General features: G+C 68.7%; 1 protein-coding gene across 2 annotated transcripts in view; it reads left to right on the plus strand.

The window, feature by feature from the left end:
- The first annotated feature begins 1,266 nt into the window (after positions 1-1,266).
- Positions 1,267-24,029, plus strand: part of SLC9A3 (solute carrier family 9 member A3) — a 34,575-nt gene continuing 11,812 nt past the window's right edge. For both annotated transcript variants that reach the window (XM_069492030.1, XM_069492031.1), the window contains exons 1-2: positions 1,267-1,480; positions 21,604-21,906. In XM_069492030.1, the coding sequence (XP_069348131.1) occupies positions 1,267-1,480; positions 21,604-21,906 (517 nt within the window). The remainder of the gene's footprint in view (positions 1,481-21,603; positions 21,907-24,029) is intronic.

Below are 24,029 nucleotides of genomic sequence, written 5' to 3' on the forward strand. Positions count from 1 at the left end.
TGAACATAAACCCAAAGCCCCAGGGGAATAAAGGACGTTCCAGTCCTGACGCTGGAGGTCAGATTGGCGGCTCCTGGTCAGCCGGCAGAGGAAGGGGGTGGCTGCGGGGAGGGGCAGAGAGACTGTCACGCTGCACCGCACAAGGCTGGGGGTGCTTATTTCTGACAAGTTGTCGGGTCCTGTTGCGGAAGGCAGACTCCCGTTGGCAGCGGGGGACTCGCCGCCTGGGCCCCCTCTGCACCCGCGGGCCCTCTAGTGGGGTCTGCACGGCTCCAGGTCCCGCGTTTATGCATAAGGACTGGGGCGAGCGGGAGCTCAGGAACGCTGTCGCTGTCGCTGTCGAGTGGCGTCCGAGGCACTGGGAACTGCCCACGCCACCCACAGGGCGGCCGGGTCCTTAGGGTCCCCAGCCCTGCCCGCCGGCCACCCCCGGAGCTGCGGTCCACCCCCAAAGGAGGTGGCCCCTGCGGTCCTTCGCAGCGGGACCTGGCGGACCTCGGGCCAGGCGCGGCCGGGCCGGCGGGGATCGGAGCGCGCCGGGGGTGCCGGGGCAAGGCGCGGAGGCGCGGCCGGGGGTGCTGGGGCAAGGCGCGGAGGTGCGGCCGGCCGGGCCGGCGGGGATCGGAGCGCGCCGGGGGTGCTGGGGCAAGGCGCGGAGGTGCGGCCGGGGGTGCCGGGGCAAGGCGCGGAGGCGCGGCCGGGGGTGCCGGGGCAAGGCGCGGAGGCGCGGCCGGGGGTGCCGGGGCAAGGCGCGGAGGTGCGGCCGGGGGTGCCGGGGCAAGGCGCGGAGGTGCGGCCGGGGGTGCCGGGGCAAGGCGCGGAGGTGCGGCCGGGGGTGCCGGGGCAAGGCGCGGAGGCGCGGCCGGGGGTGCTGGGGCAAGGCGCGGAGGTGCGGCCGGCCGGGCCGGCGGGGATCGGAGCGCGCCGGGGGTGCTGGGGCAAGGCGCGGAGGTGCGGCCGGGGGTGCCGGGGCAAGGCGCGGAGGTGCGGCCGGGGGTGCTGGGGCAAGGCGCGGAGGTGCGGCCGGGGCGGCGTGCGCGGGCGGCGCGGGCGTGCCGAGGGCGCAGCGCGGTCCGCGCTCGCTAGTGCGCGGCAGGGGCGGGAAGGCCCCGCCCCGGGGCGGGAGGGAACCGACGGATTAAAGGCCGCCCGGGCGGGCGGGACCCGACTGCCGCCGGCACCCGGAGCGCACGGAGCCCGCGCCCGGTTGCGCAGCAGGATTCGCCGCGACATGCGCATCCGCGCCGGGCGCTGAGCTGCGCGGCAATGTCGGGGCGCGGGGCCCGCGGCCCCTGCTGGGGACTGCTGCTGGCACTGGCGCTGACATTGAGCCGGCTGCCGCGGACGAGGGGCGTCGAGGAGGAGCCCAGCTCGTCCAGCGCGAGTGAGGGCTTCCAGGTGGTCGCCTTCGAATGGCACTACGTCCAGGACCCATACATCATCGCGCTCTGGATCCTCGTGGCCAGCTTGGCCAAGATCGGTGAGTGGCCCCGGGCTGGCCGGTCGCCGGATGCCCCCTTCCCGGCCCGCTGAGCCGGCGGGTCTGCGGGACCCAGGGGGGCGCCCCCAGGGACAGAGCCCGCGGCCTTCAGCTTTCTCCGCAGTCGCGGCCGGGCGCTCTCCCGGTGCCGTGCCGTCTCCGTCAGGCCAGAGCGCAGCGGCCCTGCGGGTCGCCCTGGTCTCCCCACCTCGGCAGTCGCCGGGTCTGAAGCCCGCTCGGGGCTCCCCGGGGTCTTCACTGGGGTCTCGCCCTGGCGTCGCCTCAGATCCCGGGCGCTGGTGCTCAGGGAATCCTCATGGCCCGGATTTCGGGCTGGTTTGTGGCGGCTTTTTAGCGAGAGAGGAAACGTTCTTGCAGTCAGGCACAGCAGTGATGATTTTGTTCTCTAGGGCAGAAAAGAAAATTCTCGCTCCTACTCAAGGGTAAACCCAGTAGAACCCTGTTTATAGGAGCAATTTTCCTGGTGACTGTCCTCCTCTCTCTAAACATCCTGGTCTGTCCGATTTCTCCTCTCCCAACTGGTTTCCAGAGAGTCAGTAATGCGGGACTTGCAGGTGACTTCTGGGCAAGGTGACAGAAAGGTCGGCTTTCTTAAGAGCTCATGAGGATCAAAGTCTCAGCGTGTTGGCCAGTGTGCGCACGGGGCTCTTGCTGGAGGTGGCGGGGAAGTGAGCCCGAGTGTCACTTCCTAGCCACACCCTGTGGCCCAGAGAAGCAAGACCAGAGCAGCAGGCGTCCAGGAGTTCACCAGAGTGGTTTTGGGATGGGCGCGGGGTGAGGAGGAGGGGGCCTGCTGGGGCCTGGGGGATGAAGTCCTTGGCAGGACTGGGGAGGGACGGGCTTTGGGGAGAGCGGGTCGGAGGGCCCGGTGTGCTGGGCAGGCCTGGCTGGAGAAGGACATCTGCTGTCTGTGCCCGTCTGCAGTGAGCTCCCTTCCCCTTTGAGTCCGTCTTTTCTGCTCTGTCTCTCCAAAGCTCTTTCCATCCCTCCTGCCTGCTGCCTCTGTGTGGCTCCGCCTTCCTCCCGTGTCCCTTCAGCGCCGGCCCCTCGGGCTTTCCAGTCGGGGCAGTGCCGAGGCCGGCTGCGTCCTGCCGCTCACTGACCCGGGAACGGTGAGGGCGGCAGGGAGGGCCAGCCTCAGCCCGGAGCTCCCAGGACGCCCATCCTGAGGCTCAGCTGCTCCCGTCTGGTGACCGTGCAAGCCGGGGGCCACCGCAGGGCCAGTCCCCATGTCCGATTCAGGACCTGGCATCTGAAAGTGCAGCGACGGCCTCCAGGGCCCTGGCCAGGCGGTCGGCCCTGCTCGGGTAGGCTGCCGGGAGGGCACGCTGACCCCACAGTTGGGTGTTAGCCAGGAAAAGCCTTCAGGCCTCCCCAGCGCTCCCACGGGTCCTGAGGGGATGTCCACGGGGGAGGGGGGGCCCAGAACGAGTTTCCTGCAGGGTCTGGACCCGCCATGACAAGCCCCTTCCCCGGCGGTCACTGTAGCCCTGGGGTGGTTGTCTCCCTTTAGAGGGCAAGAGCCAAGCATTGGTGGAGTTTGGGGACTCTGAGGACAACACAAGGGGCCCTTGGCACTCCCTGCGAAATGCCCTCACCCTGGTCAGGACCAAAGCTCACCACCGGCCGTCTTTTCTGTATTTGGAGGCTCCCGCTGTCAGGGTGTCAGCACGATCAGGTCACCCCGTGTAGGCGCTGAGTCCCTCTATCTTAAAACTGGAGGCAGACGCCCCCCTCGGCCCCAGCCCCCCATCTCTCAGCCCCACCCCCTGTCTCTCTGAGGCCCTCCTGGGGGCTCAGTGTGGTCCCCACGTGGCCCCGGCTGCTGGCCCTGCCCCAGAGCCCCCACCTGATTCTGCCTGCTCCCACCTTCCCCCTGGGCTGGCTGCGTCTTCTCCTCCCGGTGCCCCGACCCCTCTCCCTGCCCGGGGCCCTCTCACACCCTCAGGTGGCGGCGCCCACATCCAGCCAGGCCTGCCGGTCAGCTGCCTGCCGGGCACCCTGCACAGACCCCCTCTCCCCCCAGGGCACCTCCGGCCCCTCCACCCTCCACTCCTCAAAACCGAGGCCCAGCCAGCGCAGACAGGGCGGCTCACGCCAGGTCACCACCGTGGCCACTGCCACAGACTCCAGCTCCCCTTCCCCGCGACCTCGTCCCCCTGCAGCGCCCAGGGCAGTGACAGCAGAGCCTGCCTGCGCCGACCCCGGCCCAGCACTCTGCCTGCGGCTCCCTCCCTCCGGCCGCCTCCCTCGTGAACTCTGGACTTGCTGGAGCACAGCCGGGGACCTGGCCTCCTTGGAGCCTCCCAGCCCCCTCCCTGTGAGCCACCCCGGATGCCCCTGTCCCGAGAGCCCCCAGCGCAGCCTCCACCCTCAGCCCGCAGGCAGACGCGGTGGGGGCTCCGGGATCCGCACAACTAGGGAAGCGCTTGAGTCTCACCGACCCCTCCACGGTGCCAGGTCCCCAGGCTGAGGCTCCTGCTGCCGAAGGTGCTTGGCACGTTGGGTTGTCTCAGGGGATCAGGGATTGCCCGACTACTTCAGCCCCGAGTTACACAAACAGAAATGTATCTTCTAACAAAAAGGGTTGCTTTTATGTTGGTTTTCCAAACATTTGCTGAATTTCTTGCACATTGTCTGAAGTGTTGCTATCTCACACTCCCAGCCTCAACAGGTCAGATTTCAAGCCATTTGTAACCTGGTTGGGGTGATGACACCGGGACCCTGGATGCCAGGAGGTTTTCACTTCCAGCAGCTTCAGGGGGCAAGGATAGGAGCTGCCTGGCAGGGGTCAGGAGCCTGGGGACGAACAGGTGCCCCGAGCCTGGGCTCAGCAAGCCCCTCTGTGTGCATCTGGGCACCCGGGGTCCCCCTGCTATTGTTGCAGCTCTGAAAGCTCAGAGAGGGAGGAAGGGGCTGCTGGGGCCACAGTGCTGTCCCCGGCACAGGGCAGGTGGGCGACAGGGAGAGGACCCGCCTGCGGTGGAGCTGTGGGGTCCCCTCCTCTGGACCAGCCTGGGTACCTGGGACATGTGTCCCTTGGGGGTCGGCAGCCTGAAGTCACCACACCAGGGTCACTTTGGGCCTTGAACGGTCACCTGGAGGCTCCCGCCTCACCCTGTACTGTCAAGCACGGGGGACCCTGGGCCAGGCCCGTTCATGGGGTTCTCTGTCCTGGGCCTCCCCCGGGGGCTGAAGGGGGTGCTGCCCGGCTCAGTAGGTCCTCTCGGCCATGCAGCCTGCCCAGGGGCAGGGGAGAGGCGGGGGGGTGGGGGGCTGACGGGGGGGGGCAGGAGAGAGGCAGGGGTGGGGGGTGACAGGGGTGCAGGAGAGAGGTGGGGGGGCTGACGGGGGGGCAGGAGAGAGGCAGGGGCGGGGGGTGACGGGGGGTGCAGGGGAGAGGTGGGGGGGCTGACGGGGGGGGCAGGAGAGAGGCAGGGGCGGGGGGTGACGGGGGTGCAGGGGAGAGGCGGGGGGTGACGGGGGGTGCAGGGGAGAGGTGGGGGGGCTGACGGGGGGGGCAGGAGAGAGGCAGGGGCGGGGGGTGATGGGGGGTGCAGGGGAGAGGTGGGGGGCTGACGGGGGGGCAGGAGAGAGGCAGGGGTGAGGGGTGACGGGGGTGCAGGGGAGAGGCGGGGGGGCTGACGGGGGGGCAGGAGAGAGGCAGGGGCGGGGGGTGACGGGGGTGCAGGGGAGAGGCGGGGGGTGCTGGCGGGGGGGGCAGGAGAGAGGCAGGGGCGGGGGGTGACGGGGGGTGCAGGGGAGAGGCGGGGGTGAGGGGTGACGGGGGTGCAGGGGAGAGGCGGGGAGGCTGACGGGGGGGGCAGGAGAGAGGCAGGGGCGGGGGGCTGACGGGGGGGCAGGAGAGAGGCAGGGGTGGGGGGTGACAGGGGGTGCAGGGGAGAGGCGGGGGGGTGACGGGGGTGCAGGGGAGAGGCGGAGGGGGGCCATGGGGGAAGGAGAGAGGCTGGGGGGCCAGGGGCAGGGGAGAGGGAGGAGGCCGGTGGGGGGGCAGCAGAGAGGCCCCACCAATTCAGCTGCAGGCCTTGGAGGACTTTGGTCTCAACCCCGGGTGGGGGGGGCACGTGGGCACAGCCGGGTCCCCAGACCACGCCCTGGCCGTGGGACAGGGAAGGGCAGCAGAGGGGTTGCCAGGACAACGATCCCAGCTTTCCCGGACTGGGGGGGGGTTGGCAACTGGGCCTGGGTGGGGCCCTGGGGAGGGTCACAGGTTGCCCATAACACGGCAGAGGCCAGAGCCCGCCCCGTCCTGTCCTCCCACCCCGGCCTCCTCGGCCACCTGGCGAAGCCGTCCTGCTGCACCCACCCCTCCCCCAGCTGAGCCACCCAGGGGGTGGGAGTGGGAGGTGCTGAGACGGGCGGGGCAGGGAGCAGGTTCTAGGCCCAGGTGGGCCCTCCGTTCCCAGCATTAGGGACACCTGGGGACAGACACAGCTGGGTGTCTGTGGGCCCAGCCCAGCCCTGCTGCTGAGGCGGGTGGCAGGTGGCGGGGCTGGTGGGGCAGGTGGGGCAGGTGGGGGTGGGAGGGGCGCCGGCGGTTTGGGGATGCGCCCCGGAAGCAGAGCGCCAGCGAGGGCCCGGGCGCCTCGGGTCGGGAAGCAGCGTGTGGCCTCCTGCCCGAGCCCGGCGCCCTCCTCTCCACCCCGCGTCCCCACGTTGCTGCGGCCGGGCTGGAGCGTCGCCGTGGGGCTGTGAGTCTCTTCCCTGCGGACGGCTGCCTCACCGAGACCCAGGGCTCTGACCACGAGGCCCCCTGTTCCTGGCCCCCAAGTCCCCGTCACTGCCAAGGTGCTGGCGGCTCTCCCTGGCGTTTGGGTGGGGGTGCAGGACGGCCCCCTCACCGGGCACTCAGGCGCCCGATGTCTCACCCAGGGCACTAGGGGGCCTCTACCACCGGGCAGGGGCACCTCTGTCTGCACCTGCTGCCTGGCCCGAGGATTCTCCCAGCACAGCTTCCGTCGGCACTGGGGGTCTTCCCTGAGTCATGATCCCAGCTGTGGGGGCCGCCGCGGGGTGACATTGACCTCCTGGGGCGGAACGTGGAAGCTAGAGGTTTTTATTCCTTGTGCTCTGGCTTGGCCCTGGGGACAGGAGCCCATGACATGCCGGCCTGGACCTGCTGTCTTTCCCGGGGGCCCCGGGCACCCTCCACTGTGTCTGCTACTCCCCCCAACCCCAAACTTCCCTCTAACTCTCCCAGAAGGAACTTGGCAGAGGATGGGGGTGGGGAAGACACAGCAGGGCCAGGGTGGGCGGTGGGAGGACGAGTCAGTGGACCCTAGTGGACCCCAGTCGTGACAGGAGAGATGGACTCGGTGGGCTTGGAGTGGGGACCTGTCATCGGAGGCCTGGAACCAAGGACTCTCCCAAGAGTCTCTGTGGGAGGGAGGGTTTGGTGTTGAAGGTGTAAAGTCTCGTGTTCTTCAGGGCCTGCCCACAGCAGGAGCCACGGGCTGTAAAACAATCTTGGCGTTTGGAGCTAAGACATGGCCCCGGATACCCCAAGGAAAGGGGGCAAAGGTTGGGAAGCGCTGATAGCACCCAGGGTCAGGGAGTGGACCCGGGGCTCCCTGCAGTGACAGGGGCCCTGTGCTGCCTGGGCCAGGAGTAACCTCGAGTGTCGCAAGGCTCCAAGCAGCTCGGTGACGCTCCAGACAGGGCACCTGGCAGGGGCCACACTGCGCGTGACAGCACAGGCTTGCTCAAGGCCACCGCTGGGCTCTGCGGGTCCAGCCTCACCTTTTGCTCTGGGGGGGCCTGTGAGCCCCCAGAGTGCTGGTGCTCTAGGACGAGCTCGCGGCGCACATTCAGAGCCGCGGTGCCGGCCCCGCATGGACCCCGTGTGCGGAGCCTCCGTGTGGGGGGAGGAGGCCGCCCAGGCGCCGCCGCCCGCCCTGCACACGCCAGAGCAGCCTCAGGAGGCCCCAGGGCCTCCCCTCTGCGGGGGGCCTGCCGCTCTGGAGCATCGGGTCTCAGGGGTCAGGCCTCGGGGTGCCAGACTCCACCCCCAGCCGTGCACCGAGCTGCACCCTCCACACCCAGCACCTCTCCTGCCCGACCCTCTCTGAGCTCCGCACCCTCCAGCCCAGCCCAGCCCCCAGGACGCCTCCAACACCGAGTTCTTGTGGCTCCGCGGCCAGCGCCACAGGGCAGGGACTGTCTGCCGTGTCCCGCTGTGCCCTGTGGGCCCCTGCAGACCCGTGAGCTCACGAAGGCACGAGTGGGAGGGCGTGCGAACGCTGGACTCCCGTCTGTCTGGGAGCCGCGTCCGGCCCACGGGGACACGCGCCCGGCAAGGGCCCCAAAGCTCCTGAGCCGGATTCTTTCCCCCAATTGCTGCTCAGCTCGGCCTCCGCCTCCGTGAGGGCCACACCCACTTCCGAGTGACAACACCCTCGGGGCGCTGCCTGCCAGGGAGAGCAACTTGATCTGCAAAGTGGGGTCACTGACAAGGTCGGGCCGGGGGGAGCCCAGCCGGCGCAGCCCCCGTCCCTGGGGAGGAGCCAGGCTCCCCGACCCGACCCGCGCCCCCCACAGCAGACGCGGAGCCCTGGGCGCAGGAGCGAGGCGGAAGGAGCACAGCCACCCAGGCGGCCCGGCCCCTGGAGATGCAGACAGGCCCAGCAGGTCCCGGCACTGGTGCTGGGACCGGCCCAACCCGGCACTCCTGAGACGGGACGCAGGGCCCAGCAGCCGGCACCGCAGCACAGAGACGGCCTCGGCTTGGCCGGTCTGGGCGATTTCATCAGTGTAGCCAAAAATGCCCTACTTTTTAGCAGCCACTGCTCTGGCACTAGACGAGCTCTCACCGGTTTAATACTCGTTCTACGCACATGTGGTGCTTGCCTGTGCTGTCAGCAGCCGGCTCTAGCGTCAAACAAAACAGCCCCGCCCCGTCTCGGGAGCAGCACTCCTGGGGGGAGAGAGACAGGGGCTCCAGCCACGACAAGTGCCCAGGTGAGAAGAGAAGGAGGCAGGAGGAGGGTGCGGTGCCACAGTCAGCCCTGTGGTGAGCGGGAAGCATTTTCGGAGCCAGAACAGCCTGTGCAAAGGCCCTGAGGCAGCATGTGCAGGTGCTGAGGGCCAGGAAGGGGGGGCCACAGGGGCTTCTCCTCAGGCCGCAGTGGCTGCTCCGTGGAAAGCAGCCATGCGGGAAGACGAGGACAGCTCAGGCCTGTCACCCGGCGAGCTGGACCTGCCCCAGGTGGTTGGTAATGTTGGCACCATCCTCTGATTTTATAAGATTGTTCCCATAAACACGTTCAGAGTAAGCACGTCAGAAAACCAGCTTGCTGTGGTTGAAAAACAGCCATGAGGGGTCCGGGAAGGGCCCCCCAGGCTGCTCTGGGTTTGGGGCTTCTGTGGCGGCAGCTGCCAGGAGGGCACAGCCCTGGGCAGGGGGGTGAGAGCCGCAAGGAGGGCCAATGGCGGGGGGGGGGGGAGGGCATGCCCCTGCCCTGTGGTGACCGGCAGCGTCTACACGAGCCGGCCGGTGGCCAGGGCTGTGGCTGGGCTCCGTCCCGGGCCTGAGGCCGGGCCCCGTGCACGCCCCACACTGGCCTCTCCCGGGCTGGCCACGTCTGGGGTCCACGGCCACAGCCAAGTGTCTCCATCCAGGAAGAATCGGAAGGGCCCACGGCTTGCTGGGGGCAGGGGGCAGAGTCCAGGCTGAGGCTTGGAGAGCAGCCAGGGGCTGCAGGATGGGCTTCCCACTTGGGGGGCAGTCCAGGGGCGGCTCGAGGACACAGTGGGGTGAGCTCAGGGAGGGGACATGGGCTGGGGGTGGCTGCGGCCTGAGGAAGGAGACCCCGGGCAGGCCGGCAGATGCAGCCCTTGCAGGTGGGCCCGCTGCCCCGCAGGGCGCTGTGTTTCAGGAAACACGGGCCCCCTGGCGCCAGCCTCGGCTCCCTGGGGCGTCCTCCCAGGGCTCGGTGTTGGGCGGCCCCAGCCCGGATCACCGTCCTGGCCCTAGGAGCCCCCGGCAGGGCTCGCCAGGGTCCCCGTCAGGACCAGCCGCGCTCAGCAGTGGGGGCAGGGCCAGGGGGGCGGGCTCTGACTCCCCCCCCCCCCCGAAATCGGGAAGCCTCCCCCGGTCGCCCCCTGCAGAGCTGTCTTGTCAAAGTCCAGCCCGCGTGCGTTCTCAGCTGAGAAAGGGCTTTCTGCAAAGACAGAGTCGGAAAGCTGAAAACACCTGTTTTCAAGAGCTCTGGGATGGCCACAGTGTGGGGACCCCCAGCCCCTGCTCTGGGGTGGCCACAGTGTGGGGACCCCGAGCCCCTGCTCTGGGGTGGCCACAGTGTGGGGACCCCCAGCCCCTGCTCTGGGATGGCCCCAGTGTGGGGACCCCCAGCCCCTGCTCTGGGGTGGCCACAGTGTGGGGACCCCCAGCCCCTGCTCTGGGATGGCCACAGTGTGGGGACCCCAACCCCTGCTCTGGGATGGCCACAGTGTGGGGACCCCAACCCCTGCTCTGGGATGGCCACAGTGTGGGGACCCCAACCCCTGCTCTGGGATGGCCACAGTGTGGGGACCCCCAGCCCCTGCTCTGGGATGGCCACAGTGTGGGGACCCCCAGCCCCTGCTCTGGGATGGCCACAGTGTGGGGGACCCCCAGCCCTGAGGGCTCTGCTCTTGGCTTCAGCCCCAGGAGTTCGGTGCCCAGGGCGGTCTGCGCCTCGCCTCGCCGCCGCGGCGTGGGGGCTGGGGGTGCAGACCATCCCCTAGAACCCGGCCCCCCGGGCGTGCTCCGCCCGCCCTCCCAGGCCCTCCGGCTGGACGTGGCCCGGCGGGGCGGGGCTGCCTGGGGAGGCTGCAGTGAGCGTGTCCACTCTGTGGCCCGTGGCCGGGCTCCACGGCAGGCCCAAGTCACAGCCAGGGTGGGGGGCGGAGGTGGGAGGGCTGCGGGCTGCAGGCTGGGCCCGAAGGAGCCGCTTGAGCCTCAGGGCCCAGCAGATGGCAGGGCTGGGCGGAGTGTGTGTGCGCATGGGAGGAAGGGTGCGTGTGTGTACAGGCGTGAGCAGGCGTGTGTGTGTGTGTGTGTGTGTGTGTAGGAGGAGGGGTGCAGGGGCGTGTGTGCATGTGTGGGTGTGTCCAGGCGTGAGCAGGCGTGTGTGTGTGTGTGTGTGTGTGCATGTAGGAGGAGGGGTGCAGGGGCGTGTGTGCATGTGTGGGTGTGTCCAGGCGTGAGCAGGCGTGTGTGTGTGTGTGTGTGTGCATGTAGGAGGAGGGGTGCAGGGGCGTGTGTGCATGTGTGGGTGTGTACAGGCGTGAGCAGGTGTGTGTGTGTGTGTGTAGGAGGAGGGGTGCAGGGGCGTGTGTGCATGTGTGGGTGTGTCCAGGCGTGAGCAGGCATGTGTGTGTGTGTGTGTGTGCATGTAGGAGGAGGGGTGCAGGGGCGTGTGTGCATGTGCGGGTGTGTACAGGCGTGAGCAGGCGTGTGTGTGCGTGTGTGTGTAGGAGGAGGGGTGCAGGGGCGTGTGTGCATGTGCAGGTGTGTCCAGGCGTGAGCAGGCGTGTGTGTATGTGTGTGTAGGAGGAGGGGTGCAGGGGCGTGTGTGCATGTGCGGGTGTGTCCAGGCGTGAGCAGGCGTGTGTGTGCGTGTATGTGTGTAGGAGGGGTGCAGGGGCGTGTGTGCATGTGTGGGTGTGTCCAGGCGTGAGCAGGTGTGTGTGTGTGTGTGTAGGAGGAGGGGTGCAGGGGCGTGTGTGCATGTGTGGGTGTGTCCAGGCGTGAGCAGGCATGTGTGTGTGTGTGTGTGTGCATGTAGGAGGAGGGGTGCAGGGGCGTGTGTGCATGTGCGGGTGTGTACAGGCGTGAGCAGGCGTGTGTGTGCGTGTGTGTGTAGGAGGAGGGGTGCAGGGGCGTGTGTGCATGTGCAGGTGTGTCCAGGCGTGAGCAGGCGTGTGTGTATGTGTGTGTAGGAGGAGGGGTGCAGGGGCGTGTGTGCATGTGCGGGTGTGTCCAGGCGTGAGCAGGCGTGTGTGTGCGTGTATGTGTGTAGGAGGGGTGCAGGGGCGTGTGTGCATGTGTGGGTGTGTCCAGGCGTGAGCAGGTGTGTGTGTGTGTGTGTAGGAGGAGGGGTGCAGGGGTGTGTGTGCATGTGTGAGTGTGTACAGGCGTGAGCAGGCGTGTGTGTGTGTGTGTGTGTGTAGGAGGGGTGCAGGGGCGTGTGTGCATGTGCGGGTGTGTCCAGGCGTGAGCAGGCGTGTGTGCGCGTGTGCAGCGCTGCCCGTAGGTGGTGGCTCCTGTGGGGCTGACATCTGCCCCCGCCTGCCGGGGCCTGGGCTCCAGCCTCTGCCACTTCCCGGGGTCCCCGCGGGGCCGGTGGCTGGGTGTGTGGGCAGCACGGCAGCTCCTCAAACCCCGACGCGGGCCGGTCAGGAGGGGCTCCCTGTCCCCACGTGGTGGCCGCCGTCGGGGGCAGACACTGCGCAAGGGGCCTTCTGTCTCGGTCTGGGTCTCCCCAGATGGGAAGGGCGATCGCAGCGTCCGTGAGCGCCGATCTGGCCGGGTGACCTGCTCCGGGGGCGGGCGCCTCCCCACAGCAGGCTTTCGTGTGGCCGCGTCTGCGACTCCGTTGGGCGAATGCCGAGCAGCGGGGCTGCTGGATTGTGGGACCAGGGCACGTTCAGCTGGGTGAGAAGCCGCTCACCTGTGCCCGCGGCCTTTGCTCTGCGAGACCCGGTGGCTGCGCGTCCTCACCAGGCTCGGTGCCGCCGGCGTCCGGGTCTCGCCGTCCTGGCCGTGTGCGGCCGTGTCCCCTCCCGTGTCGCGTTTCCCCGACGACGTGCTCGCCGGCGTGTGCGTCTGTGGTGAGGTGTCTGTGTAGACACTTGGCCCATTTTTTCGCTGGGTTGTTTGTTTTCTTTCTGAGTTTTAAGAGTTCTCCGTACACTTTGGATAGAAGCCCTTTGCCAGCCATGTGTTTTGCAAACGTTTTCTTTCACAGAGAAAAGAGTTTTAGTGTTAATGAAGTCAAACTTATCAACTTTCTAATGGCTCACGCTTCGCTGTTGTATCTAAAAACCCATCACGAAACCTGAGGCCATCGAGGCTTTCTCCCACGTTACCCTCTGCGAGTTCTGTGGCTCCGTGTTCTGCTTTAAGGCTTTGGTGCAACTGGACGAGGTCCTGTCGCCCTGGACACACCCCCTGCGAGTCCAGCAAGGCCGGGGGTCCGCGCTCGCCACGGCGCCGGCCCGGGGTGTTTCGGGGTGTGCGGCGGCGTCTCCGTCCCGACTCGGCCATCGGAACACACGCGGCGTCCTGGGAGCGGCCGGCGGCAGGCGTCCCTGCCATGCAGCCCGACTCTCTGTCCCCTCCTCGGAGACGCCGCTCCTTTCTTGAGGTTGCTCTCCTGAGTCTTCCTTCTTTGCCTTTTCCCTCTACCTTCCGAGAGAACTTCTCAGCCTCCCTTCAGTGCCTCTGTCCAGGGTTTGGTTTCTGCTCTCGTGTTTTAACCCCAAGAGGCCTTTAGGTCTCCGACTGCACTTTCCTTCCTCGCGACGCTTGCCCCGGGCGCGTCTGGGATTCGGTCGCTGCTGTCCACTCCTGGCACCCCCGGCCGCGGCACGTGTGCCAGACGTAGGTGCCGCGAGGCCGAGTGGGCTGTGGCCGCACAGGGGTGCGGGGGGCCGGCGTCTTGGGTCCTCCTTCCTGCTGGCTGGGCCAAGAGCCCACGGCAAGGACAGCAAACAACACCCTCCTCCCTTTTGTTTTCCTTGGATTTGAGAACGAAGTCAGCCCGCCTGCTCGGGAGAAATCTCATTTTCATCTTTACAGCAGCCCAGAAACCCGGAGGTTATCGTCTTACAACGAGGAAGCCACGTCTAAAAGAGATAAAACAGGCTGCTGGGAGGCGGCCAGACAGGTCCCTCAGAGCACAGCCCTCGGTGCGCAGAGACCGCGGGCTTCTGAGTCCTCGCGGACGGGCTGTCCCTGTGGGGCGGCCCCCGTGGGACAGCGAGCACCCCGGCCCGGCCCCCCGCACTGGGGCGGACAGCAGGCGCCTGGCGAGCTGGGAGAGCCGCGGCCTCCAGGCCTCGGGCCAGAGCCCATCCTCGGTGGGGCCCGGGGCCCTGGGCCCTGGCGACACTGTGGTACTTTCCGCCTTTGGAGCCCTTTGTCCTCCTGCGTCGCGGCACAAATGCGGAAAATCAATACCCCGTCGCTTCCTGCTGCTGTGTCCAGGCAGCAGCTCGTGACAAAGTCCCGGCCTCGGGGACAGTACCAGGAACTCCTGATAGTGGTGGCTGCCGTGGCCACGTGGCCAAGCACAGGCTGGGCTCACAACGGCCTTGGGACGTTGCCCGCGCGCCGTATCTGCACAGAGAATCCCTGAGGAAAAGGTCCTGCCGGACTTCCCACGTGCCCGAGTGCAGGTCACTGACACCTGCGCTTGCTGCCTGCGGGGACCCCTTTGCAGAGTCCTCAGAGCCGCTTTGGGGGCCCGACTGGGTCCCCTGGCCACACCCCAGGCAACGGGTCTGTCCCTCGGTGGGTCCGTGACGCGAGGTCGCTCTCCCAGCCTCCGGCCAACAGGCATCCACAGCCCTCACAGCGGCCTCCGATGATGCGATTGACGTTTTGTGTTCTCGCAACTCAGAGCCGTGCCGAGGAAGATCCTTTCTGATCTGCCCGGCGTCTCCGGCCACTCTCCGGTTGCAGAAGGGCTCACCGCACAGGCGTCCCGCGGGGCAGGAGGGAGGGAGGGGGCGGGGCTGCTGGCCGCTGCCCCGGGTGGGGGGGGGGGCGGCCCATGCAGCTCTGACCTGCTCGTCCACTGCTCTGGGCGTCCGCCAGGTGCCGCGAGGTGCCGGTGTCAGAGCCGGGTTCCTCCAATCCAGTGGTTAGAGCCTCGACCCCCTGGTGTTGGGGCAGCCCCTGCCCTGCTCGCCTGAGGCTCTGGCCAGGCCACAGCCCCTCAGCAAGAGCCGACAGCCCTGTCTGCCCCCGTGCCCGCCGCTGGCTCAGCCCGGAGGGTGGGGTCTGGCCGGGGACTGGCTCCCCCAGCGGCTGGAGGTTCTGTGCGGCCCCGGGTGGCGGCTCTCACGCCGCGGAGGGGAGAAGGCAGCTCCCAGGAGGCTGCAGGACGCGGGGGCTGCGAGCTGCCGCCCTGTTCTCGGCGACTCTCGTGCTGGGCGGCCGAGGGGTCCCCAGAGCTCAGGCTGTGGCTGCCTGCCCGACGCTTTGGGGCTGCGTTGGGTAATTTGTCCAAAACATCACGGAGAAACGAATGCTCCTCGAGTGGACCAGGGGTCCGTGCTGGAGCCACTGTCCCCGCAGGGATGTCTCTGACGACCTTCCCTTCCAGGGACTTCACGCGGGACTTTGTCCTGCTTGCCTGACGCTTCGCAGAACACCCGCGTGTGGCTGTTGGTAGACCGAGGGGGGAGCACGAGGCACGCTGAGCCCGTGAGATTAGTGAAATACCCTTCCGCATTCCCACTTTATTTTTTTTTTTTTGTTTTTTGTTTTTTTTTTTGTTTTTGAGACAGAGTCTCACTCTGTTGCCCAGGCTAGAGTGAGTGCCGTGGCGTCGGCCTAGCTCACAGCAACCTCAAACTCCTGAGCTCAAGCGATCCTCCTGTCTCAGCCTCCCGAGTAGCTGGGACTACAGGCATGCACCACCATGCCCGGCTAATTTTTTCTATATATATTTTTAGCTGTCCATATAATTTCTTTCTATTTTTAGTAGAGATGGGGTCTTGCTCTTGCTCAGGCTGGTCTCGAACTCCTGAGCTCAAACGATCCGCCCACCTCGGCCTCCCAGAGTGCTAGGATTACAGGCGTGAGCCACCGCGCCCGGCCTGCATTCCCACTTTAAAACGAACGCTTTTGTGAGGGCAAGAGAGAAGGAAGGAGGGGGATACCTCGGGCGAAACGTGAGGGTCCGAGACATTCAGAACAAACGGGGAGACCCCGTGCCGCCCACCCGCCCGCTGTTCTGGGCTGTCCCCACAATCTCACGAGGGCGCGGACGCCCCAGAGCCCGGCTGTTCCTCGCAGCGAGTGGGCGCAACAGGCGTCACCGACGCGAGGACGCAGGTGCACGAACCTCTCGGTGTGTGCCCGGGTCAGCGCCAGGCGTGAGGCCCAGGAACACAAACCTTAAACCTGTGACCCTGGTGAGGGGCGTCGGCGCCAGGGCCGGGCAGGGACTCCGCGGCGTGGACGGAGCCACCCGCGGGGCCTCCTCTGGCCTCAGGCCTGGGCTGCTCTCGGTCACCCCTGCTCACCCCGTGGGCAGCTGCGCTTCCTGTCGCCGCGCAGTGAGGCTGGTGACATCCGCCCGGGGACACCGCCTGCTCGGCCCAGAGCGCGGGAGGGTCTCACTGTAGACGGAGGTGCCCCACCCCGCCCTGGTCTCCCAGGGGCTTGGGGCCGAGCGTGAAGGCCCACTGCGCCCTTTTCTGCCTGTCCTTGACCCCGGCCTGGCCACGTGCTCCCACCTTGGCCTCCCGGCCTGACCCCGCAGGACACCGTTGGCGACCTGGGTCCTGGCTGGCTCGGTGGCACCCGGCCGTTCGGAGCAGGGTTCTCACAGGGCGGCGGGCGAGGCCATTGGCGATGGGGCTGGGAGGTGACTCGGAGGGACGCAGCCCGGGCCACTGTCTTGGGGACAGCCCGAGGGCCAGCGGGGCTGGCTGGTCCTGGACTCCGAGGGCCTGGGGCCTCCCCCTCCGTCCCGCTGGCGGCCGCGGCCTGCCCCGCGCACCTTCTTCCTTCCGTCCTCACCCCTGTGGCCCGAGACGGCGCCGAGCGGAAGGGCCGGGGCTGCCCTGACAGCCATCAGCTAGTCTCGTTTTTCCTTCAAAGACGGACGGTGCTGCAAACCCCCTGTGTCTGTGAGCAGAAGGACCCGTCCTGCAAGGCTGTTGTCCCTGTCCCGTGGACGGCGTCACGCAGGAAGCAGCCGCCCCGGCCACCCAGGCCTGGCCGCTCCGGAGGGGGCGCACCCCCCAGGGGAAGCCGCCGGCTCCTTCCGGCCTCAGAGCTCCCGGAACAACCCCTGTGGGCAGCAGGGGGTGGGGGAGGGGAACGTCTGCTGAGGCTGCGGCGGATGCTCTGAGCACCTGTCCCTGCGCCGGGCTGGGCGCCCACCAGGTCAGCCCGGCTCCTCGCTGGGGGCACCGTGGCGCTGAGGTCAGAGGGCGGGACCCGCCGGGGGGGACGGGGGCCTTGCTGGGGTCGTGGGGGGAGGGAAGGGCATGCCCCACGCCCTCCGGGAAGAGTGGGGGCCACATGTGTGTCCCTGTGCGTGTCTGTGTGTGTCTTTGTGTCTCTGTGTGTGTCTGTGTCTGTGTGTCTGCATGTCTGTGTGTGTCTCTGTGTGGCATGTGTTTGAGCGTGTGTGTATGTGTGTGTGCGTGTCTGTGTGTCTCCGTGTGGCATGTGTTTGCATGTATGTGTGTGTCTCTGCATGTCTGTGTGTCTGCATGTCTGCGTGTGTCTCTGTGTGGCACGTGTTTGCATGTGTGTGTGTGTGTGTCTGTGTCTGTGTCTCTGCACGTCTGCAAGCCTGAGACCCGCCCGTCGGCTGGAGGAGCCGGTCCCTGGGCTGCCCCAGGCCTCCTGCGGCCCCTGCGGGTCTGGTGGTTTCTGTTGGGCAGAGCTTAATTCCGCAAGCTCGTGCGTGTTAAAGTAAAACCAAAGGATTTGCCGTGCTACTGCGTTTGAGCGGACTCAGCGAAACCTCGAGTCACCTTGAAGGGTCCTTGGCGGCAGCGGCGGCTCCGGCCAGCAGAGCCCCCGGCCCGGGCTCTCTCTGAGGGGTCTGCCACGCGGCCCCGTGGCGTCCTGGGCCCCCGGGTGGCCCAGAGCGAAGCTCCTTCTGGGGTCTCGTGCGGAAGCAGCCAGCTGGGCGGCACCTGCCGACCTTTCCCTCCGGTGCAAGGGTTTGTAATGAGGACTAAACGCGCTTGCTGCCCGCGGTTCCCGTCCGCGCGTTGGTGCCTAATTAGCTGTGACTGTCCCGGCCTCGGCAATGAGTTACTCCGGCTGGGATGTCCCTCCGCCCGCGTCACCGTGTGCAGGGCACTTGGGACCCGCTCGTCCACTCTGGCCCGCCGGCCTCCTCGCTCTTGGGGCACTTCTGTGTTGTCCCCTGGGGCTTCCGTGGCCTCTGTGCCAGGAGGGCAGGGGAAGCCGGTCCCCTTCTGCAAAGCCCCCGGTGCGGCCGCAGCGCGGCGGGCTGTGGTGCAGACTCTGCCCTGCGTGTGGCCGTGTAGACAGGGCCGTCAGCCTTAGCGGCTCAGACTTCCTCGGCCCTGTCAGCCCGCAGGGTCAGGCCTGCCCCGGCAAGCTGGGTGGGCTCCGCTCCGGGGAAGGCTGCACAGCACGGCTGCCCCCGCGTCTCGGCCGCGAGGTGGCCCAGGAGCCTGTGGCCCCCGGACCTGGACGCGGGCCCAGAGCTGCGGTCCGGGAGGAGCAGCAGCCCCGGCTGGACTCTGGGCTTTCTGCGGGTTCAAGGAGGCGCCGTGCTCAGGCAGCAACCGTCGCAGGAAGCCACCTGTCCTTCCTTCCCTGCTCCCCGCAGGCCAGGGAGCTGCCCTGCACAGCGGGGCGGGGGACGCTAGGCGGGCAGGAGCCTCCCACACGCGTGCAGACCCGGCAGGGAGTGAGTGCACGGGGACAGGCCCTGCCCAGCGCTCCGGAAAGCCGGGCCGCCTTGGCCGCGTGGTGGGTGGCTGTGCCCGGGCCAGGCCCCCACAGGGCGGAGATTGCTCTGAAAGTGAAACTGCGCCTGCGCCGGAAAACGCGGGGATTTGAGGCATCCAGGTTTCAGCCTCGTGTCCACAAGAACAGGGTCAGTCCCCGCCGGGGAGCCGCAGCTTCTGTGGGTGAACAGCTACCCACAGACACGGAGAGCCACGTCCCGCGTACGAGACGCCCCAGCCGCACTTACAGCAGGACGGGAGGTCGAGCCTGTCTGTGCGGGAGGGGGCAGGCGAGGCCCGGGGGGAGGGGGCAGGCGTGGCCCCGGGGGGAGGGGGCAGGCGAGGCCCCGGGGGGAGGGGGCAGGCGAGGCCCCGGGGGGAGGGGCAGGCGAGGCCCCGGGGGGAGGGGGCAGGCGAGGCCCCGGGGGGAGGGGGCAGGCGAGGCCCCGGGGGGAGGGGGCAGGCGAGGCCCCGGGGGGAGGGGGCAGGCGCGGCCCCGGGGGGAGGGGGCAGGCGCGGCCCCGGGGGGAGGGGCAGGCGCGGCCCCGGGGGGAGGGGGCAGGCGCGGCCCCGGGGGGAGGGGGCAGGCGCGGCCCCGGGGGGAGGGGGCAGGCGCGGCCCCGGGGGGAGGGGGCAGGCGCGGCCCCGGGGGGAGGGGGCAGGCGCGGCCCCGGGGGGAGGGGCAGGCGCGGCCCCGGGGGGAGGGGGCAGGCGCGGCCCCGGGGGGAGGGGCAGGCGAGGCCCCGGGGGGAGGGGGCAGGCGAGGCCCCGGGGGGAGGGGGCAGGCGAGGCCCCGGGGCGAACGGGACAGGCGAGGTCCCGGGGGGAGGGGGCAGGCGCGGCCCCGGGGGGAGGGGGCAGGCGAGGCCCCGGGGGGAGGGGGCAGGTGAGGCCCCGGGGGGACGGGACAGGCGAGGTCCCGGCAGCAGGGACGCACCTGCCCTGCAGACACCCCTGGGAGCCCCCTCAGACGTCTGTGCACTTGTGGAAAAGGTGTCCAAGGACGTTCTTGACGCCGTGAGGGCAAAAGGCTGGGAACAGCCTTCTCTGCCGTGTCTGCCTATCTGTGTGTACATTTTCTCTCAGTGAGTAAGATCAGTTTTTCCCTGTGAGTTTCCAGGACTTGCTTCTGAGCAAGAGCACTTGGCCCCGCACCACCGCGCCCAATTAGTGAGATTTCACGGCGACCCGCTGCCGTGCGGGACTGTGGCGGAGGATTAGCTGGGAGCCTCGACGAGAACTTTGGGTTCCTAAAGTGCAAAGTTTGTTGCTGGCAGTTGTTTTCAGAGATAAGCCAGCCCCGGGCTGCCTGAACTGGCTCTGTGGCGGTCGCCATCTGCTGGCATCGAGATTGTGGCCCAAAGACCCCAGGCCAGATGTTTGCAGCTGGCTCAGGCGAGGGGGTCTGACCTGGGACTGCAGTCTCTGCCGTTCCCAGGGTTCATGCCCAGTGAGGCCCCCGCGCGGGCGCCGCGGGCCCACGCCCCCAGCACAAGCAGGTAAGGACAGGTGAGCAGGTAAGGACAGGTGAGCAGGTAAGGACAGGTGAGCCGGTCGCTGCAAACTCAGCCCCGACTGCAGCCGCCCGGCCGTGGCGAGAGGCGGGAGACTCGAGTTGAGAAGGACGTGCCGGGCTGCGCAGCGCAGGAACCCCGACAGCCTCCACGGCCCGGGTCCACCGCAGGCTCGCTGGGCGGCGGTGACGGCGCGGCCAGGGGCAGAGGCGGGAGACCCGGTTGGGCCGAGGGGATGGGCCGGACCAGCTGGGTCTCAGCTCCCGGACACCAAGCCCGGCTTTCACAGCCCCGAGGAAGGAACAGGTGACAAACTGGGCTTGTCTCTGGACGTCAGTAAGCGGGTCGGCAGGCTGTGGCTGCAGGGGTCACGGGCCCAGGCCTGGGACGGCACGGAGGGGCGTCCAGAGTCCACCACGAGGACCCGCAGCACGACTCCCGCGGGTGCCCGAGCGCTAGGAATGCAGGTTGCTGGGCCGGCCCCGCTGTGGAGTGAGGGTCTGGCGTGGGCTTCTCTGTCCGCCGTGCGGGGCATACGGCCTGCGGGACTGGAAGACGCCACCCAGGTCTCGTCCCAAAGCTCTGGGAGGCCACAGGGACGGGGACATGCAGCCTAGAGAAAGAGGGGCGTCACCACCCCCTGCTGGGGCCCTCTGGGTGCCCATGTGACAGCGGAGCCAGGGCCCGCCCACAGCCCGGCCGCTCGCAGCCCAGGCAGGGCCCACAGCGCCCAGGGGACCCGCCGGCCCTCCCTGCTCCCCACAAACAGCCTCCTGCGTTGTCACTGGCGGTGCTGGGCCCCTGCAGGAGGCTGCCCCCCTGCCACACCTGACTCATGCGAGGGCCTTCAGGGGGCTCGGAGAGCCTGGGGCGCAGGGGCCCCAGCACGGCCTCAGACCCCAGAAGCGCCGACCGTCTGCCTCTGCCCTGCCCAGTCCTGGCGGCTCAGGAGCTGCGGTGCGGCGCTAGGGCTGCGAGTGCAGCCTGAACTGGCCACCTCTCCGCCACCGGACTCAGGGACAAATGTCCCCGGGAGGACAGTGAGGCCCGTGGCACCACCTTCCTCTGGGTGCAGAGAGCCCTTCCCATGGGCTTGCACTGGACGCCCGTGGTAACCCTGTCGTCACACGTGAGGACCCGGGCCGGGGAGAGGCCAGGAGCTCAGCCCAGCTCGTTAGGAGTGTAGGGCTGCTTGGAACCTTCCGGACACGGGCCCCGAGCCCTGCCCCCCAGCCTCACCTGCCAATTCTCCTGGGGTGGGACGGAGAGAGCAGCACCCCCAGGACCCGGTGCGAGGGGCCCTTCCTGTTCTGGGCCGTCTGTGCTTGTGGGGTCTCGGCTGTCCCAGAAGGCAACTGGCCTTTGAATTTCAAAGACGACTTTTAATAAACAGAAACTCTGGCTGAGAAGGATAATCAGGCCGCACGTTGCTTGAGCCGCGGGCGTCGACCTCATTTGTCCACATTCCAGCTATTTTGAAATCAGTCCTAAGGAGAGAATTCTATCACCTGTCTGAGTCCACATGGACACAGCCGCGTGGCCCAAATGGGTCAGCGCCGGAGCCTCCCCCGGGGCAGGCCGGCCCCTGCGCTGTGAGGGCCTCTCGGGGTCCCGGTGGCCGGGGGGGCCCTGCCTGAGGGGGCTCCACTCCTGAGAGCTGTGGTCCCTGCGGGGGCAGCACCCCTGGGGTCCCCTGGACTCCTCAGGAGTAGCTGGGGCCAGGTGGGGCCTCGGCCACAGGCGGGGTGCCAGCCGAGCGCCTGCGCCCAGAGGGTGGGGCCGGCCAGGGGCCCACCCCCCTGGGCGAGGGACCGACGGGCCACCTCCCCCCCCCCGGGGTGAGGGACCTACGGGCCACCTGGCACCGGCCCCCACCCCGCAGCTCCCTGACTGCCCCCCTCCCCGCAGTGTTCCACCTGTCCCACAAGATCACCAGCGTGGTCCCCGAGAGCGCCCTGCTCATCGTGCTGGGCCTGGTGCTGGGCGGCATCGTCTGGGCGGCCGACCACATCGCCTCCTTCACGCTCACGCCCACCGTCTTCTTCTTCTACCTGCTGCCGCCCATCGTGCTGGACGCCGGCTACTTCATGCCCAACCGGCTCTTCTTCGGCAACCTGGGCACCATCCTGCTCTACGCCGTGGTCGGCACCGTGTGGAACGCGGCCACCACCGGCCTGTCCCTCTACGGCGTCTTCCTCAGCGGGCTGATGGGTGAGTCCCCGCCCAGCGCACAGACCCCGGGCGGCGCGTGCAGGGCTTGGGTCACGCCCGGCCGGCACCCGCGGCTGCTCCCCTGCGCCCGGCAGAGGAGGGGTCTGTCCCTCCTGCCCGCCACCGGCCCCAGGGAGACAGGGGTGGGGCCGGCACGGAGCCCCAGGATGGCAACACGAGCGGACAGGACGCTGGCCTTGTGCGTTTGGGTGTCACTGCCCCCAGACCTGCACGACGCCGGCATCTCCCCTGTGGCCCACCCCACACCCGTGTTTCCCGCACCCGTGTTCCCCGCACCCGTGTTCCCCGCACCCGTGTTCCCCGCACCCGTGTTTGTTTCCCGCACCCGTGTTTCCCGCACGGCCGCGGGCCCTGAGCGCTCGGAGGTTTGCACCGACCCCCAGCCTGGGACTGGGCGCGGGGCTGGTCCCTGCCCTGTCCCGGGTGGCAGGGGGAGGGGGTGTCCCCCCATCTCGCCCCCGCCGGCCTCCCCACCCACCTGCACACTCCGCCAGCTGACCCAGACTCACAGTAACGGACACACGTAGGTGCCACCAGTCACACGGTGATGCCACAGGTGATCAGGGCACCCTGCAGACGCCACAGCCACTGGCCCCAGGGTCAGCTCAGGGTTTGGGGCAAGGACTCACCTGACCCAAGGTCCCGTCCCCGCGAGTCCAGCCCACGGGACGTCCCCAGAGGTTGCTCTGAGGCCCAGAGAAGCCTCTAACCAGCCCAGCCAGCAGGCGGCTCTGCCCACGGTGAACAGCACAGATCTTAAGGTACAACTGGCCGCATTTTGGCAAATGTGCTCAGCCCATACCCTGCACCACTATCAAGTTCCGGAACATTCCAGTCGCCAGCGACATCTCGGGCCACCCTCTGCTCCGCTGACCTTCAGCTGCGCTCGCTGCTGGAAACACACATCCCGCACTCGGAGCCACTCTCCCCCGGTGACAGTGACAGGGAAAGGGGCTTGTGCTCAGCCCTCGGGACCCAGCTGGTCGAGCCGGGTGTGGCCACGGCCACCGAGCTCCCCAGGGCAGCCGGGCGGAGCCGGGGATGGGGACGCCAAGGGTGACCCTGTCCGGGGGACTTGGACACACGGGAAGCTGGTCCTTTAGCTTCCACCACGGCAGGTGTCAGACAGGCAAGGCCGCTGGGGCCTGGGGTGACAGGAGACACGGTGCCAGGTCGTCACAGGAACCCCGTCCCCTCCAGCACTGTCCCCTCCGGCCAGGGACCTCCAGGCACAAACCCCCACACCCCGAGTCCCGCACCGAGGGCCTGGGGGCCCCGACCCAGCCAGGAGGGAGAGCGAGCTGGGGTCGCACACAGGCCTCCCCGCCCCTGAGGCCACGCGCCGTCTGGGGGCCCAGGGACCGCTGGGGCGGGGGCGGGGGGGGGCTCCACACGGCCCTGGAGCCCAGAAGGCAGCAGGAGCCCCGTGTCCGCTGGGCTTCCGCTGACACACCGAGCAGAGCAGGCAGCACGGGGCACACGCAGGGCACACGCAGGGCCACGTGGCACTCGCGGGTCCCTGAGGGTCCAGCAGGGCTGTTGCCGGGCAACAGTGGCTCTAGGTATGGCCTGTCCCCAAGGACCAAGAGCGATGAAAGTGCAGTTTGGCAAAACCTTCCACACAGGGGCCCAGGAGGCTGGGGACGGGGCGGGGGGTCGGGGAAGGGGCTCCTCCACCCCAGCCTACCCTCGCCGGTCACCTCCTGGGAGGCCATGTGGCACCTCCCTGCCCCAGGTGGTCCAGATCTGCTCCCGCCGTCCCCTCCTGCACATCTGGGTGGGACATCACTTCCGGACCCCCAGGGAGAGCCCTGTCCCCTGCCTGGCACATGCACATCCGCGCCTGCTGACGCCTCTTTACCCCTGGCTGGGCCGGGCGCTGACTCTCCACTCTGCGCCTGCCGCCGCCCTCCCACCCATGGCCCCCCCACCCCCGGCTCCCCCTGCCGCCGCCCTCCCCCCCATGGCCCCCCACCCGCCCCCGGCTCCCCCCCCTGCTCCGCCCCACCCTCCCCCTGGCTCCCCCTGCTGCCGCCCTCCCCCCCATGGCCCCCCCACCCCCGGCTCCCCCCCCGACGCCACCCTCCCCCCTGCTCCGCCCC

Source organism: Eulemur rufifrons, chromosome 17, assembly GCF_041146395.1.
Source record: "Eulemur rufifrons isolate Redbay chromosome 17, OSU_ERuf_1, whole genome shotgun sequence".
In the NCBI taxonomy this organism is placed as follows: Eukaryota; Metazoa; Chordata; class Mammalia; order Primates; family Lemuridae; genus Eulemur; species Eulemur rufifrons.